This window comes from Chlorocebus sabaeus, chromosome 17 (assembly GCF_047675955.1).
Source record: "Chlorocebus sabaeus isolate Y175 chromosome 17, mChlSab1.0.hap1, whole genome shotgun sequence".
Lineage (NCBI taxonomy): Eukaryota > Metazoa > Chordata > Mammalia > Primates > Cercopithecidae > Chlorocebus > Chlorocebus sabaeus.
The window spans coordinates 10498133-10513989 of record NC_132920.1 but is presented as its reverse complement, the minus strand read 5'-3'; the positions used below and the strand labels follow the sequence as shown (position 1 = coordinate 10513989).

Sequence of the window (15857 nt, the reverse complement as noted above, 5' to 3'; positions counted from 1 at the left end):
GGCAACATAACGAGACTCTGTCTCCACAAAAATTTCTTAAAAAATTAGTCTAGCATGGTGGTGTGCACTTGTAGTCCCAGCTACTCAGGAGGCTGAGGTGGGAGGATTACTTGAAACTAGGAGGTCCAGGCTTCAGTGAGCCGTGATGGCGCACCTGCACTCCAGCCTGGGCCACAGAGCGAGACCCTGTCTCAAAAAAAGAAGAAGAAGAAAAAAAAAGAACATCCTTCTGCATTTAGAAAGGACTAGAGTGAGAACTACATATATTCATTCCAGTTTTCATCTTCTACTTCCTAATAAAAAGTGGCTGGTTATTCTAAAGACCTTTCAAATATGACACATTTCTTTTGCGTGAAATATGGAGTTGTACGTACCTGGAATCCTATTGAGTGTCACCCAGAAATGCTCATCAGGACTGAACGTGTCCTTGGACCACTGGAGCAAATCAACAGCCCGTGGGTCATGCAGAACAAAGTTGGCAAACTCTCTTGATAGAGCCACATAGGCAGAGCCAAAGTAAATCGTGAGATTATGGGGGGGAGGTGGTTTCAATGCTGTTGTTCTTATCACATATGAAAGCTCTTTGCCCAGGTGCTCTTGGTGGACATATTTAGTCCGTCCAATTGCATGAGCTGGGGGCAGCACCCCTGGGGTGATATTTTTACCTTTAAATCCTTTCAGATACTGAACTATTTCCTTGTTGGTTTTCAGGGGGAAGTCTTGCCCACAGGTGTTGATAACGTACTTCCATGAGACCTCCAAGGCGGAAAGATCTTTGATGCAGTTCAGGTCAGCCTGGAGCCTGGAGATCCCACCATAGACAACTGGTTCCATCTTGGAAGCCAGAAAAGCGTTTGGGAAGCAGCTCAATAGTTGCTCCACCGCATCTTTAAATTCGGTTGTTGCTTTTTCATCCACATGAATACAGTAGATATTTTGGGGCATGTAAATAGCCCTGAAGAGCCTTGCAAAGGTGTCAAAGTGATGATGGATGACCATTATATATGCCAAGGGAAAGTCATCTTCTTCCTTAGATAAAGGGGCTGTGATGTAGTGGCTCTGGGTCAAGTATTCCTTGCAAGAAGACTTCTCATGGATCATTAGTTTGTTTTTCCACAGGAAACGTGTTTTTCCATTGATAAAAGATGTGCAAACTTGAGTCAGCATCAAAGGGTCTGAGATATTTAGCCTCTGGAAGCTTTGATCTCCCCCAAAATTGAACACAGAGAAGACGATAAAAATAATTACACTAGAGACAGAAATTACAAAGAGGTAACGCATTGATAAAGGCATGCCTCAAAGAAGGGTGAAATGTCAGAGACCGTCACAATCTGTAAGTCTTTGTTCCAAACTCACTCGTTTCTCTGAGTTCTTATTTTGGGACATACTCCAGTCACTCCTGCCCTGTTGCAGACGTTGGGAATTGATTCCGCTTCATCCCGAGAGTCCAGCTGCTGTCTCTGTCCCCGTGCCGATATTACAGCCAGATCCCGCCTCTCTCTCAAACCTCCTTTGTTTAAATCCCCGTGGCAGGTTGCTGAAACCCAGCCTTCCCTCCTCCCTCTGCCTCCCCGTTTGCATCTGCTAGCTGTTTGGCTAAAACTCCGGTAGCTGTCTTTCCCCCGGCAGATTTAGTTTCCCAGATCTCTTGTCTTTCGTTTCCCATGCCACCCCCGCCCCCTGGTTATTGCCATTCAGGGAATGAGCGCAGTGAAAGCCAGAGTTGAAGTGATGAGCTCTGGCAGGCGTGCTGCTTCCTGCTAGTCCCCTAGCAGGCGGCTGGACTTGCCCTCTCTTGTTGTTCGTGGCAAGGATCCACAGCCTGGCCTCTCGGCTCTTCCAGTGCAACCCACGGGATAGAAAATAGCTTCTGTTTTCCAATGCGCTGTTTCATGAAACCTGACACAAGTGACATCTCAAATAAAAGAAAGCCTCATCCACCCCAGCTCCATTGTAATGCTTTTTTGGCCCCACCCCACTGTTTTTCAAAACAAGAGCTTACTGGAGGAGGAGTTCCTGTCTGTCCCAGGGGGTCTGAAATTGCTGGGGCACCTTGGGCTCCTGACTGAAACGAACCCCTCTCCTCTCACTTCCAGCATCGGCTGTGGTGTTTGTATTAGAATATTGGGGTCAAACAAACAAGTCGTGAGCTACATCCACTGAGTTACATGAGACCTTAGAACTTCATGGGAAATCATTTGAATCTTGGTCACAAATGATGCTCAGACAGGGGAGCATCATTTTTCTTTAGGAGTAGAATACGCAACAACCTAATATTTAAAAGCATTATTCGGAAGAACAGCTTGGGACTGGATTTTTCTTTATCATAAATTTTAGATCATTCTCTTTGCTCTACTCCATAGAAGACGCTAAGAATTAGATTGATCTGCTTTCTCATTTTCTTGTTTTCTACTTGACCTAAGAATCCATCATGACATTGAATGCTCAGAAGTGTCATATGCCTGCCCAGTTAAGCTTATGGACCACCTAGGAAGTGAATGTTGTTATCCCCTATTTGTAAATATAGTGGTGTTCTGGCCAAGGAGTATCAGGCTGTTTTACTTGGAAGGTTCTTGTCTTCAGCTTTCTACTTTCCCACCAACTAATTTTTTTTTTTTTTTTTTTTTTTTTGAGACGGAGTCTCGCTCTGTCGCCCAGGCTGGAGTGCAGTGGCTGGATCTCAGCTCACTGCAAGCTCCGCCTCCCGGGTTTACGCCATTTTCCTGCCTCAGCCTCCCGAGTAGCTGGGACTACAGGCGCCCGCCACCTCGCCCAGCTAGTTTTTTTTTTTTTTTTTTTTTTTTTGTATTTTTTAGTAGAGACGGGGTTTCACCGTGTTAGCCGGGATGGTCTCGATCTCCTGACCTCGTGATCCGCCCGTCCTGGCCTCCCAAAGTGCTGGGATTACAGGCTTGAGCCACCGCGCCCGGCCCCACCAACTAATTTTTAATGAAATGTAGATGAGTGCATTTTATGTGGTATCCTCTTAAAATGGCTTGCAAAACACCAACTTCACCATTGACTGCCTGCCCATTTCCCCTCACTGTTTACCTGACCTAAACAACTCAGTGCTTCAACCCCAACACATTCACTACCCCACCCCATGAAGAAAGAATGTCCTTTAATGCACATTTTCTTCCATTTGAAAAGTCTCTACCCTGCCATGAATGGAATCGATAGGACAACACACGGATTCCTTGCCTTCACAATAGGCAGGAAAGCCAGTGCTGCCCTCATGGGATTCAGGGCACCCTGAACTCCGACAGAATGACACATCATTTCCTGAGCACGCTGTCGCTTCCATTCTTCTAGCTCTCATTGTTTACATTTTTCATGAGTTTCCAGCTTGTACATTATTTTTCTCCCTCCCTTACCAAAGTCTGCTAAATAAACTCTCTATATAACCCACCTCTGGATGTTTAGATCAAGTAGAAAACAATAAAATGAGAAAGCAGATCAATCTAATTCTTAGTGTCTTCTACGGAGTAGAGCAAAGAGAATGATCTAAAATTTATGATAAAGAAAAATTCAATCCCAAGCTGTTCTTCTTCTGAATAATACTTTTAAATATTAGGTTATTGTGTATTCTACTCCTAAACAAAAGAGGGATCTTGTTTGGCAAAGACTTGTGGCTAGAATGAATATTAAAATAGTTACAGTTTGACAAAGCATTCAGTGCACATAACTTAATTTGGGCAACAGAGTCTGTTTACATTATTGTTTCCAACTGGCCAATAACATGGGGGTTTGGATTTATACAAACTTAGGAGACAGATATTAATAGTATTACTATATTAAGAAATATAGACACTAACCAAATTAGGAATGTTCATGATATTTCTGTACTCAATCCAGTACTTCACATGGCATTGTTTGTGTGTTGAAAAATACAGTCGATTTTCCTCCCAGCTCTTTTGTCTGTCCTTGGCCCAATTTTCTCCACTCTCAGATTCCGGTATTAAAAAATCTTGTCAGGAGAACTTTAAAAAAAATCACTTATCATATTAGAGGAAGACTGTTACCTGTTACCTTTCTTTTCTAATAGGCTGTACAACCTGCTTATCCAGACACCATGCACTTTTTTGCTACTGAGACTGAACAAGTCAGTCCTCCCAGCCTGCCTTTAACTATAGCTGAGGACAAAGTTGACACTAGCCAGCCATGCCTTGTCACTCACTTTGGATACAGTTATTTCCAAACTAGCCAATTAATCAGGCTAGACATGTTAACACTCCCCTGGGGCCATCTTAGAGGCTTTCTCTGTGTTCCATTCAGAAGTCTTTTATTTTGCAGACATAATTTGAGGTACGTTTGCTTTTTCTTCCTTTGAGGCAGTGTCTGACTCTGTCACCCAGGCTGCAGTGCAGTGGAGCCATCACGTCTCACTGCAGCCTTGACCTCCTGGGCTCAAGCAATCCTCCTGCCTCAGCCTCACAAGTAGCTGGGATTACAGGCATGTGACACCACGCCCAGCTAATTTTTGTATTTTTAGAAGAGATGGGATTTCGCCATGTTGGCCAAGCTGGTCTTGAACCCTTGGGCTCAAGCGATCCACCCACCTTGGCCTCCCAAAGTGCTGGGATTACAGACGTGAGCCACCGCGCCCGGCCTATTTAATGATTGTTTTTCCACTTAGGATGATATGTAGAACATAGCTCCAAAGTGAAGACAGTGTCCTTTCTTTGAAACGACAGAGGACTTAGAATCTCAATGAATTAAAATAATCGTAATCAAAGGGGGAAAAGATTGCCTCCTCCATGTGCTCAGCACCTCTTGGCTTCCCATCTGAAGGCCAAGGTGCGAAAGACCTGGGGAAAGCTGAGTTGGAGGCAGACAAAACTGAGAGTTTGCTGCCTGCCAGGCTAAGTCAACCAGTGAGGGAGGTGGAAAACACCTTGCATAATGCACTAAAAATCTGGGACTTCATCTCCTTGCCAGAGGAGCACCTCCAGGCAAGGCGTGCCAGCTGGAGGAGGATTGTGTCCACATTCCCTCATGCATCTTTCCTCTATTTAATTACATGTACGAATGCAAACTTCATTACACCCTCATAATTGTTCTGAGACTTGTTTGTCTATTGTCAAATAACCACCATCCTTTAGTTGGGAGAGGACTTGAGGGGACACAGGTTTGAGCAGCAACACTAGACATGTACAGTTAAATGAAAGCAAAGATGGCACCGAGAAGACTGGCTCCGAGAGAGTTTGTTAAAGTGTCGAGAGGCGCAGCTGCACTGGCAGAAAGGTTAGGTAAATGGGCTGAGATTGTATCCATTCTGATGGCTTTCCTTGGAAGGGTATTCTTATGTGGTTTGCTTTGTTATTGAAGAAAGTCAAATGACTCAGGGATTCGTTCTTAATTATAAAATACAGGGATTTGTTTTTTCCCCAACCTAAGAGTAAGACATGGAAAAGTAGAGAATGCTGGCAGTCTAATTCATTTTCGACAACCTGTTAAGTACAGTCATCCCTTGGAGGACCTCTGAGGATACGAAAGTCCACAGATGCATAAGTCCCTGATATAAAATGATGTAGCATTTGTATATAACCTATGCACAGCCTTTCTTGTACTTTAAATCGTCTCTAAATTACTTATAATACCGAATACATTGTAAATGCTGTGTAAACAGTTGTTATGCTGTATTCCTTAGGGAATAATGCCAAGAAAAAAAAAAAAGCCTGTACATGTTCAGTACAGAAGCAACCATTCTTTTCCCCACCCAAGGTTGAATCCGAGGATTCAAGACCTAGGGAAACAATGCTGAGGTTGGGTGAATCCAAGGATTTAGGACCTGGGGAAACAGTGCTGAGGATGGTTGAATCTAAGGATTCAGGACCTGAGGAAACAGAGTGCTGACTGCAATTCTGTTCTGGGTGGCCAGGTGGTTTATAAATTTTTTTTTTTTTTGAGATGGAGTCTTGCTTTATTGGCAGCCTGGAGTGCAGTGGCATGATCTCGGCTCACTGTAACCTCTGCCTCCCGGATTCAAGCAATTCTCCTGCCTCAGCCTCCCTAGTAGCTAGAACTACAGGTACATGCCACCACGCCCAGCTAATTTTTGTATTGTTAGTAGAGACAGGGTTTCACCATGTTGGCCAGGATGGTCTCGGTCTCTTGACCTTGTGATCCGCCCGCCTCAGCCTCCCAAAGTGTTGGGATTACAGGGGTGAGCCACCGTGCCCGGCCGTAAATTTTTTTTTTTTTACACGATAATGATCATGATACTAACGTGAAGAAAGAAGACATTTCCAAAGCGCATCTTTAACTAAAACAACAATCCTCCCGTAACAAAGACATTCTCCAACTGGATTCCCTGAGGAAAATCCTGCTTCTCCGGGGGCCCAATCATTTTACTTTCTATACCATTCATCTAATTAGCAACAAAAGAAGTTGTTGTCTAGATCACAGAACCCAAAGCTTTATTTTAAATTCTCATCTCAGGCCGGGTGCAGTAGCTCACGCCTGTAATCCCAGCACTTGAGACGGGTGGATCACCTGAGGTCAGGAGTTCGAGACCAGCCTGGCTGACATGGTGGAACCCCCATCTCTACTAAAAAAACAAAAATTAGCCGGGCTTGGTGGCAGGCACCTGTAATCCCAGCTACTCGGGAGGCTGAGGCAGGAGAATTGCTTGAACCTGGGAGACAGAGGTTGCAGTGAGCCAAGATGGCGCCACTGCACTCCAGCCTGGGTGACAGGAGAGAAACTGCATCTCAAAAGATGAATAAATAAAAAATAAAAATAAAAAATAGCCAGGCGCAGTGGCTCATGCCTGTAATCCCAGCACTTTGGGAGGCCAAGGCGGGTGGATCATGAGGTCAGGAGTTCAAGACCAGCCTGGCCAAGATGATGAAACCCCGTCTCTACTAAAAATACAAAAGTTAGTCAGGCATGGTGGCAAGCACCAGTAGCCCCAGCGACTCGGGGGGCTGAGGCAGAGAATTTCTTGAACCTGGGAGGCGAAGTTTTCTGTGAGCCGAGATCGCACCATTGCACTACAGCCTGGGCAACAGAGCAAGACTCCATCTCAAAAAATAATAATAATAAATAATAATAATAAAAATTTAAAAATAAAAAGATAAATTATCATCTCAGAGGCGGGAAAGAAGTTTAACATGCAGAATTAAAGACCCAGGCGGCAAGTCCAGAGGTGATCTTGCCATCTGTGTGAGCTGGTGTAATCTGCACCTGATTTTGATGCAGCAAAGTTACGATGGAAACACTTCCTGGATGCTGAATGATGCCAAGCAAATACTTGCAAAAGACTGTATGTAAAGTATTTAAATAGGCAAATGTTAAGGCACACGTGGCTAGGGGCAGTCTTCTATTAGCATACATCTAGCAATTGGAAATATGAAAATCCTGACATTTGGGGCCTTGGAAAATGAAAAATAAGTTGCCAAAAATAGGTCATGGCCAATGAACATCTCAAGACAAGACTTACCACTGAATTTACTTGTGGAAATTGTTTAACACTGGGAGGGTGACTGACTCATTAATTGTGTTACCAAAACATTGGTCTCCACAACTGTCAGCCATATTGGGTGTGTCTGTAGCTTGAGGATAAGGATAGTACTGATCAGTGGATTGCAAACTTTACTTTTACATCTCATCACCTGGAGGAGCTGTAGAAATACAAGTTACAGGGCCCTAAGAGTTCAGTAGGTCCCAGGTGAGTTTAATAATTTACATTTCTGAGAAGTGTGGTGGCTCACACCTATAATCCCAGCACTTTCGGGAGGCCGAGAGAGAGGATTACTTGAGCTCAGGAGTTTGGGACCAGCCTGAGCAACATAGTGAGACCTTGTCTTTACAAAACCATTAAAAAGCCAGGCACAGTGGTGCATGCCACCTACCTGGGAGGCTGAGGTGGGAAGATCACTTGAATTTGGCAGGTCAAGGCTGCAGTAAGGCACGATGGTGCCACCGCACTGTAGCCTGGGTGACAAAGCAAGATCCTGTCTCAATAATAATAATAATAATTTGCATTTTGGTCCCAGATAAAGCTGAAAGTACTCATCCTAGGACCAAAGTTTGGGAGTCAAGGGACCAGAGACCAAAATTATTTGATTTTTCTTTTCCTCAATGACCCCATCTCTACTTTCCCTATAACTAATATATTCTAAGCAAAAAAAAAGGGTAGGCCGGATGTGGTGGCTCATGCCTGTAATCCCAGCATTTTGGGAGGCCAAGGCGGGTGGATTACCTGAGGTCAGGAGTTCAAGACCAGCCTGGCTTACACGGCGAAACCCCATGTCTACTAAAAATACAAAAATTAGCCAGGCATGGTGGTGGGCACCTGTAATCCCAGATACTTGGGAGGCTGAGACAGGAGAATCGCTCAAACCCGGGAGGCAGAGCCCAGATTGTGCCACTGCACCCCAGCCTAGGCAACAAGCGCAAAACTCCATCTCAAGCAAACAAACAAAAAAATGGAGTAAACAGTATTGTACAATTTGGAAATACTTTATAAACATGAACTTAAATGATGGATAATCTAACCACTACAGCAAAATCTACTATGGAAAACTAATTGGTGGTAGTAGTGGGAGAAAATGAATACACAAACACCTGGTGCTTATCTTTAAACGAGAGAAACTCTGGTTACGAGTCATCTCCCAAATGCCATCTCTAATTACTATACACAGCAACCACATCTGGGCACAATCCATATTTTACAAAATACAGAACAGAATTATTTAACAATAAACACTGCCGCATTGAGTAGTGGACATAAGCTGAATTCGAAAAGGGTGTAAGAAAAGGATTTTTAAAAAGAGACAGAGAGCTACTCAGGAGACTGAGGCAGGAGAATCGCTTGAGCCTTGGAAGTGAATGTTGCAGTGAGCCCAGATTGTGCCACTGCACTCCAGCCTGGGTGACAGAGCAAGACCCTTTCTCAACAAAAGAGAGAGAGAGAGAGAGAGAAAGGAAGTAAGGCAGAAAATACCAACTTAATTCATGAAGATATGGAGCAACGGGAATCCTCGTGCCCTGATGGAGGAGTGTGAATTGGTATGACAACGTTGAAAAACCAACAATGTCTACTAAAGTTGAGCATATCTATATCCTGTGACTCAAAATTCCATTCTCCAGTATTTACTCAACAGAAATGCAGTATATTCATCAAAAGCCACCTAAGTCAAGATTCACTGTGGCCATATTCATAATAGAGCCAAACTGGAGACTGTGGTGGGCATTCCACCAACAGCAGGGTTTCTCAGCCTTGGCACTATTGGCATGTTGGGCTTGAAAATGCCATGTTGTCAGGGCTGTGTGTTGTGGGATGTGCTGCTCTGTGCATTGCAGGATGTTGAGGGGCACCCCTGGCCTCCACCCACTAATGCCAGTAGCACCTTTTGCTTCCCTCCCTCGACCTCTGACAACGAAAAATGTCTTCGTGCCAGGCGCAGTCGCACACGCCTGCAATCCCAGCACTTTGTGAGGCTGAGGCATGTGGATCACGAGGTCAGGAGTTCAAGACCAGCCTGTCCAACATGGTGAAAACCCTTCTCTACTAAAAATACAAAAGTCAGGCGGGCGTGGTGGCACGAGCCTATAATCCCAGCTACTCAGGAGGCTGAGACAGAGAATTGCTTGAACCCAGGGGGTGAAGGTTGCAGTGAACTGAGATTACACCACTGCCTTCCAGTCTGGGCGACAGAGCGAGACTTCATCTCAGAAAAAAACAAACAAACAAACAAAAAAACCTCTTCAAATATAGGTTCTTCTCTCTATGCAGCAATGAGAATGAATGAAGAAGAAATACAACCGCTTGCAACAAAAAAAGGTGAATCTCACAAACATAATGTTGAACAAAAGCAAGCCAGATAGAAAAAACAACGCATGCTGTATATTTCCACTTACACAAAGTACAAAAACAAGGTTTTATATATCTAGATTATACCAGGAGTGGGAGGCGGCTGCCCTGGCAAGTGGAGTGGATGGTAATAACAGTGTACCAGGAAAGTATGAGTGACGACGCTGATAACTGGCATTAGGTGCTAGACTCAGAAGGTCACTGGTGTTTGCCCCCAGTCACTCAGGTAGCAATGGCTGACCTGAGACCTGAATGTGAACGGCTTGGCTCCCAAGCTCTTGCTCTTTTGTGCGTCCTTTTGCAGTGCCCTTTCTGGGAGGCCCAGGAACATCTTGGTGTCAGGGCCCAGATCCACTTCATGGAAAAATCCTGAGACATAAGGAGAACTGTGGTGTTCGCTTTCATTTATTTACTTTCAATTTTTTTTTAGAGAGAGGGTCTCCTTCTGTTGCCCAGGCTGGAGGGCATGGAGTGCAGTGGCAAGATCTTCACTCACTGCAGCCTCAAACTCCTGGGCTCAAGTGATCCTCCTGTTTCAGCCTCCCAGATTTTGATCTCTAAATACCATTCTCTATTCAATAGAACCAGGGCTTCCTTCTTGGAGAGAATGGCTGATTGCAAGACTGGGGCAGGTTAAGTGCAGGATTAGCTTGGAACATCTGTGCCAAAAAGAATCACGGGGACTTGTTGAAAGAACACACAAGCCAGCTTGAACAGGCTTTCACTGGCCAAGTCTGGACAATTTGAGCAGTAAAGTAAGTAAAAAGAGTAATGGATTATAACCCTTTGAATAAATAGAAATCTAAGTCCCTAGAGATATAAATAAATAAGCCAACACACAGAAGAAGAGATGGCTCTACCTTATGGTTGAATGTCAACTAATAAACATAGAAGAAGGAAGAATTTTATTTAAAAATCATGATTTGGTAACTATCACAGTAAAAATTGAGTCAGGTAAGATCCAATGAATGGCAAAACTGGGGAGTGATGATTTGATAAATAGGGTATCTACTTAGTAATAAATAAAAACACTTCCTAGCTTTTCACTGGAGAAATGTGTCAGGTACTATCTTAGGCAACTGATAAAAAGTCATCATCATCATAAGGCTCTACAGCATTATTTCTGCCATATCTTTGCCTAAAAGGTATAACCTAAATCTAATCATGAGAAATCACCAGAGCTGCACTCTTCAAAAATGAGAAGATCTTAGAAGACAAAGACAGACTGAGAAATTGTTCCAAACTGGAGGAGACTAAAGAGATGTGATGGCCAAGTTTAGCTCAAGATTCTTGATCAGATCCCAGATTCGTGAAGGACATGATGAGTGTAACCATGCATACTGGAATAGGGTCTGTGGATTAGATAGTAATGCTACTCTCACTTGAGAGTTGTACTGTGGTTACGTGGGGGTGGGTGTCTTTGTTGCTAGGAAATATGCTTTGAAATATTAAGGGATAACTGGCAAATAGTTTAAGAAAAATATATGAATAAGACAGAGGGGAGAATATGATTAGGCAAGTGTACAAAATATTATGGTTTGGGAAACATGGGTAAAAGGTATACGAGAGCTCCTTACACTATTCTTGTAAGTATAGTAAGTTTGAACTTGTTTAAAATAAAAGGTTGAAGGAAATCTTTGTGATCTCGGGATGGCAAAAATTTCTTAAGGTAGGACACAAAATCATGAACCATAAAAGAAAAAAAAAGTGTAATGATTCCATAAAGCATATTTTTATATGTGGATGGGTATGTCATAGATTACCAACATATTATTAATGTTGATTATCTCTGGAAAAAGGATGTATACAGAGAAGGATGAGGAAGTATGGACATGTTTTATTTTTCTTAATCTTTTGTGTACTATTTAAATTTTTAAAATAAGGATATACTACTTTCATAAAAACCAGCTTTAAAATATAAATAATAAAAAAAAGGTTGAAAACCTCTCTGAGATCGTTCAACATTTTATAGATCTTCAAAGAGCAGTATTTTCTTTTCTTTCCTTTTTTTTTAAGACGGAGTCTCAATCTGTCACCCAGGCTAGAGTACAATGGCGCAATCTTGGTTCACTGCAACCTCCACCCCCTGGATTCAAGCGATTCTCCTGCCTCAGCCTCCTGAGTAGCTGGGATTACAGGCACCCACCACCACGCCTGGCTAATTTTTTTTTGTATTTTTGGTATAGACAGGGTTTCACCATATTGGCCAGGCTGGTCTCAAACTCCTGACCTCAGGTGATCCGCCCGCCTCGGCCTCCCAAAGTGCTGGGATTACAGACGTGAGCCACCGCGCCTGGCCAATATTTTCATTAAATAAGTTGCATAACTTACAGGAACTTCAGAGAAGCAGTATGTAGATTAGAATGATCATGAATTAGGGGTGAAACACACTTAGATGAAGTAATTTTACCTTTTGAAGCCTCAGCTTCCTCATCTGCAAATTGGAGATAATAACCATGTTCCTCAGAGGTTTTCTGTGAAGTTCAGATGAGTTAACCAAATAAAGCATCAGTGTTAGTCTCTCTGCTCTCTCTTTGATAAAATATTTGTCCTATAGAATTTCCTCTTTAGAAAATGTTTACATTCCCATCAACAAAACGGTGCCAGTGTTAGAGTTGCCTAGGTTGTCTGATTGATGGAAATTGTCTGACTCGACAAAATTAACATAGGATATTTATTAAAATGTGATTCCACCTAAAGATCGATACTCTATTAACAGATATGGCTCTTTCCTGCCTTTTATGACCAAATGGAAACTGCCTTTCTGATATTTTGAAATCTAGTGTTTAACGTGGGATGAGTAATTCAGTAAGGAAGTGCTTTTCAACGATGACACATATTGAAAACAATTAAAGTTGACCCTTGGCAAACATTTATTTACAATTGCTTACTTTATTGTAATAACACAGTATATAATTGTTACTTGTAAAGCTTCCAGTCAACAGCAGGGTTTTTTTGTGTTTTTTTTTTTTTTTTTTTTTTGAGATGGAATCTCACTCTGTCGCCCAGACTGGAGTGCAGTGGCATGATCTCGACTCTCTGCAACTTCTGCCTCCCAGGTTCAAGCAATTCTCCTGCCTCAGCCTCCCAAGTGGCTGGGACTACAAATGCACACCACCATGCCCGGCTAATTTTTTTATATTATAGTAGAGATGAGGTTTCACCATATTGGACGGGCTGGTCTCGAACTCCTGACCTCGTGATCCGCCCGCCTCGGCTACCCAAAGTGCTAGGATTACAGGCATCAGCCAATGTGCCCAGCCAACAAGAGGTTTTTAGTAGTTAAGTTTTTGGGGAGTCAAAAGCTTGGTTTTTGGCTACATGAGGGTTCAGTGGGCCTAACCCCCACATTGTTCATTGGTCAACTGCATTTGTCTGACACCTGTGGATAGAATGGACACAGCTGCTCTCAGCCAGAGGTATCTGGCCAAAAGGTTTCAACTGCCCTGGGTTTTGCCTGCCATATATGCTGCTGAGACCAAAGTGTAGCCCATCTGTAACCCAGTCCCAGCACGTCAGCATGCACAGACATGACAGGGAAGCTCAGCAGTGAGGCGTAAAGAACAGCAAAAGAGGCTGCCTTACAGAAATCAGTTTAAGAAGCTAAAAACGCACACTGGGAAAAAATTACGCATGGGGAAAAGATCAAGTCATTTCTAGCTGCCCTTGGAACTAGACCCTGCAACCTTTGGAACAACTCCAAGTTTCTACTTTCAGGCCCCACATCTTGTCAACAGTGACCTATCATTGTAACTGATTTCATTCCTTAACCTTGCCTTTTCTTTAATTTCATTTCCCCTGCCATCTTAACCACCCCTTGTACTGCTTGGGAGCTGAAAAGCAAGGAAGCCTCACACCCTACTCCACTGCTGGCTTTTGCCTGAAGACACTTGAGTCTCCCAGACCAGGACTAAACTCAGGAAAGTCATGAGAACAGCTAAAAACAGCTTCGCACGGCTCAGTATTTGAATGGAAAATTCTACAAGGGTGACTGATTTATCCTTCATGAAAACTGTTATGATTTTTCACCAAGGCACGAAGGAGGGTAGGATTGCAACAATCATAGGAATTTGAAGTTCACTTTATTCCTAATAAGGAGAAAACTAGAAAGAGACACATTTATGAATCCTTCAAGGTAAAAACAAAAGAACATGAAACCCTGTCAGACACTCCTAAATTTGTCAAGCTCAGGAACACAAAAGGTAGTATTTAAAGCAGCAAAAATCACTAAGAAAGTTTGGACTGAGCCGGCTTGATGTGGATTTAAACAAAACTCTAGGTGGTCAAATGTACATAGCAGAGACCAATGAGCACCCACAAAAATGGAGACCACAGCCAAGGGACAGCTCTTGCAAAATGGAAAAAAGCCAAAAAAGTAAAAGCAAAAAGCACCAACTAGGACTTCAGCACAAACCCTTCAGCTCATCGTGCAAGAGCTGAGAGGAAAAGGACATAGACTAGAAACACAAGATACAGTTTTATTAGAAAGGAGGGAGCTGTACCCACTTGATTCTTAAAAAGAGGGATGATGGTTTACATAAAATCGCAGAAAAGGAATCTAATGACAGTAACTACATATTAGGATTAAATTAAATTGCTTTGTTTATTTGTTTATTTGTTTTCCCAGCAGCTCTCTGACCATCCTATTTATTTATTTATTTGAGACAGAGTTTTTGCTCTGTCGTCCAGGCTGGGGTTCAGTGGTGCAATCTCAGCTTACTGCAACCTCTGCCTCCCAGTTTCCGGTGATTCTCCTGCCTCAGCCTCCCAAGTAGCTGGGATTACAGGCACCTGCCACCACTCCCGGCTAATTTTTTGTATTTTTAGTGGAGACGGGGTTTCACCATGTTGGCCAGGCTGATCTCAAACTCCTGACCTCAGGTGATCTGCCCGCCTCCACCTCCCAAAATGCTGGATTACAGGCGTGAGCCACTGCGCCCGGCCCCATTAATTAATTGATTTAATGTTTTATTTTATTTTATTTTGTTTTATTTTATTTATTTATGAGATGGAGTCTCACTCTGTCACCCAGGCTGGAGTGCAGTCGGGTGATCTCAGTTCACTGCAACCTCTGCCTCCCAGGTTCAAGCAATTCTCTACCTCAGCCTCCCGAGTAGTTGGGATTATAGGAGCCTGCCACCACACCCGGCTAATTTTTTTGCATTTTTAGTAGAGATGGGGTTTCACCAAGTTAGCCAGACTGGTCTTGAACTCCTGACCTCGTGATCCACCTGACTTGGCCTTCCAAAGTGTTGGGATTACAGGGCTGAGCCACCACACCCGGCCTATTTTATTTTATGAGACGGAGTCTTGCTGTCGCCCAGGCTGGAATGCAGTGACGTGATCTTGGCTCACTGCAACCTCTGCCTCCTGGGTTCCCGCAATTCTCCTGCCTCAGCCTCCCAAGTAGGTGGGATTACAGGCGCACACCACCACGCCTGGCTAATTTTTGTATTTTTACTAGAGATGGGGTTTCACCATATTGGCCAGGTTGGTCTCGATCTCCTGACCTCAGGTGATCCGCCCACCTCAGCCTCCTAAAGTTCTGGGATTACGGGCGTGAGCCACCAGGCCCGGCCCATTTATTTATTTTTTAAATGAGTCTTAGCTATTTTCTTGGTCATAGGATTTAGGAGTTACAGACCTAAACTAACATTTTGTCTATCTAGTGTGTCCTTAATTCAATGTCAGACAATTTCATCTCCTAATAGACCCCATTTAAAATTCAAATGTAATCATCTTGACACTGACACTTACTAGCTGGGTGTCCTTGGGCAAGTAATACAAACTCCATATCCCAGTGTCCTCAGCGATTGCAACAATCTTAATTCAAAGAAATAATGTCCAAAGCGCACTTAGTCCTCTTCTAAGAAAATATATCAAAGGCCAACAAGTACATGATGTCCAACATCATTGTTAATTAGGGACACGCTAATCAGAACTATAAGAGGATACCACTTCACACTCACTAGAAGGGCTAAACTAAAAAAGATAGACAATAACAAGTATTGGCAAGGATGTGAGAAAATTGGAACCC

The 15857-nt window shown here is 43.3% G+C and overlaps 1 protein-coding gene across 2 annotated transcripts in view; it reads right to left on the bottom strand.

Moving 5' to 3' along the window:
- Positions 1-15857, bottom strand: part of GCNT2 (glucosaminyl (N-acetyl) transferase 2 (I blood group)) — a 101793-nt gene that overhangs the window by 71685 nt on the left and 14251 nt on the right. The window contains exon 1 of one of the 2 annotated variants that reach the window (XM_007973721.3): positions 375-2295. The exons of the other annotated variant lie outside the window; for it this stretch is intronic. Coding sequence (XP_007971912.2) covers positions 375-1293 — 919 coding nt within the window. The 5' untranslated portion in view covers positions 1294-2295. Of the gene's footprint in view, positions 1-374; positions 2296-15857 lie in introns of those variants that run through there. 2 annotated transcript variants of the gene reach the window in all.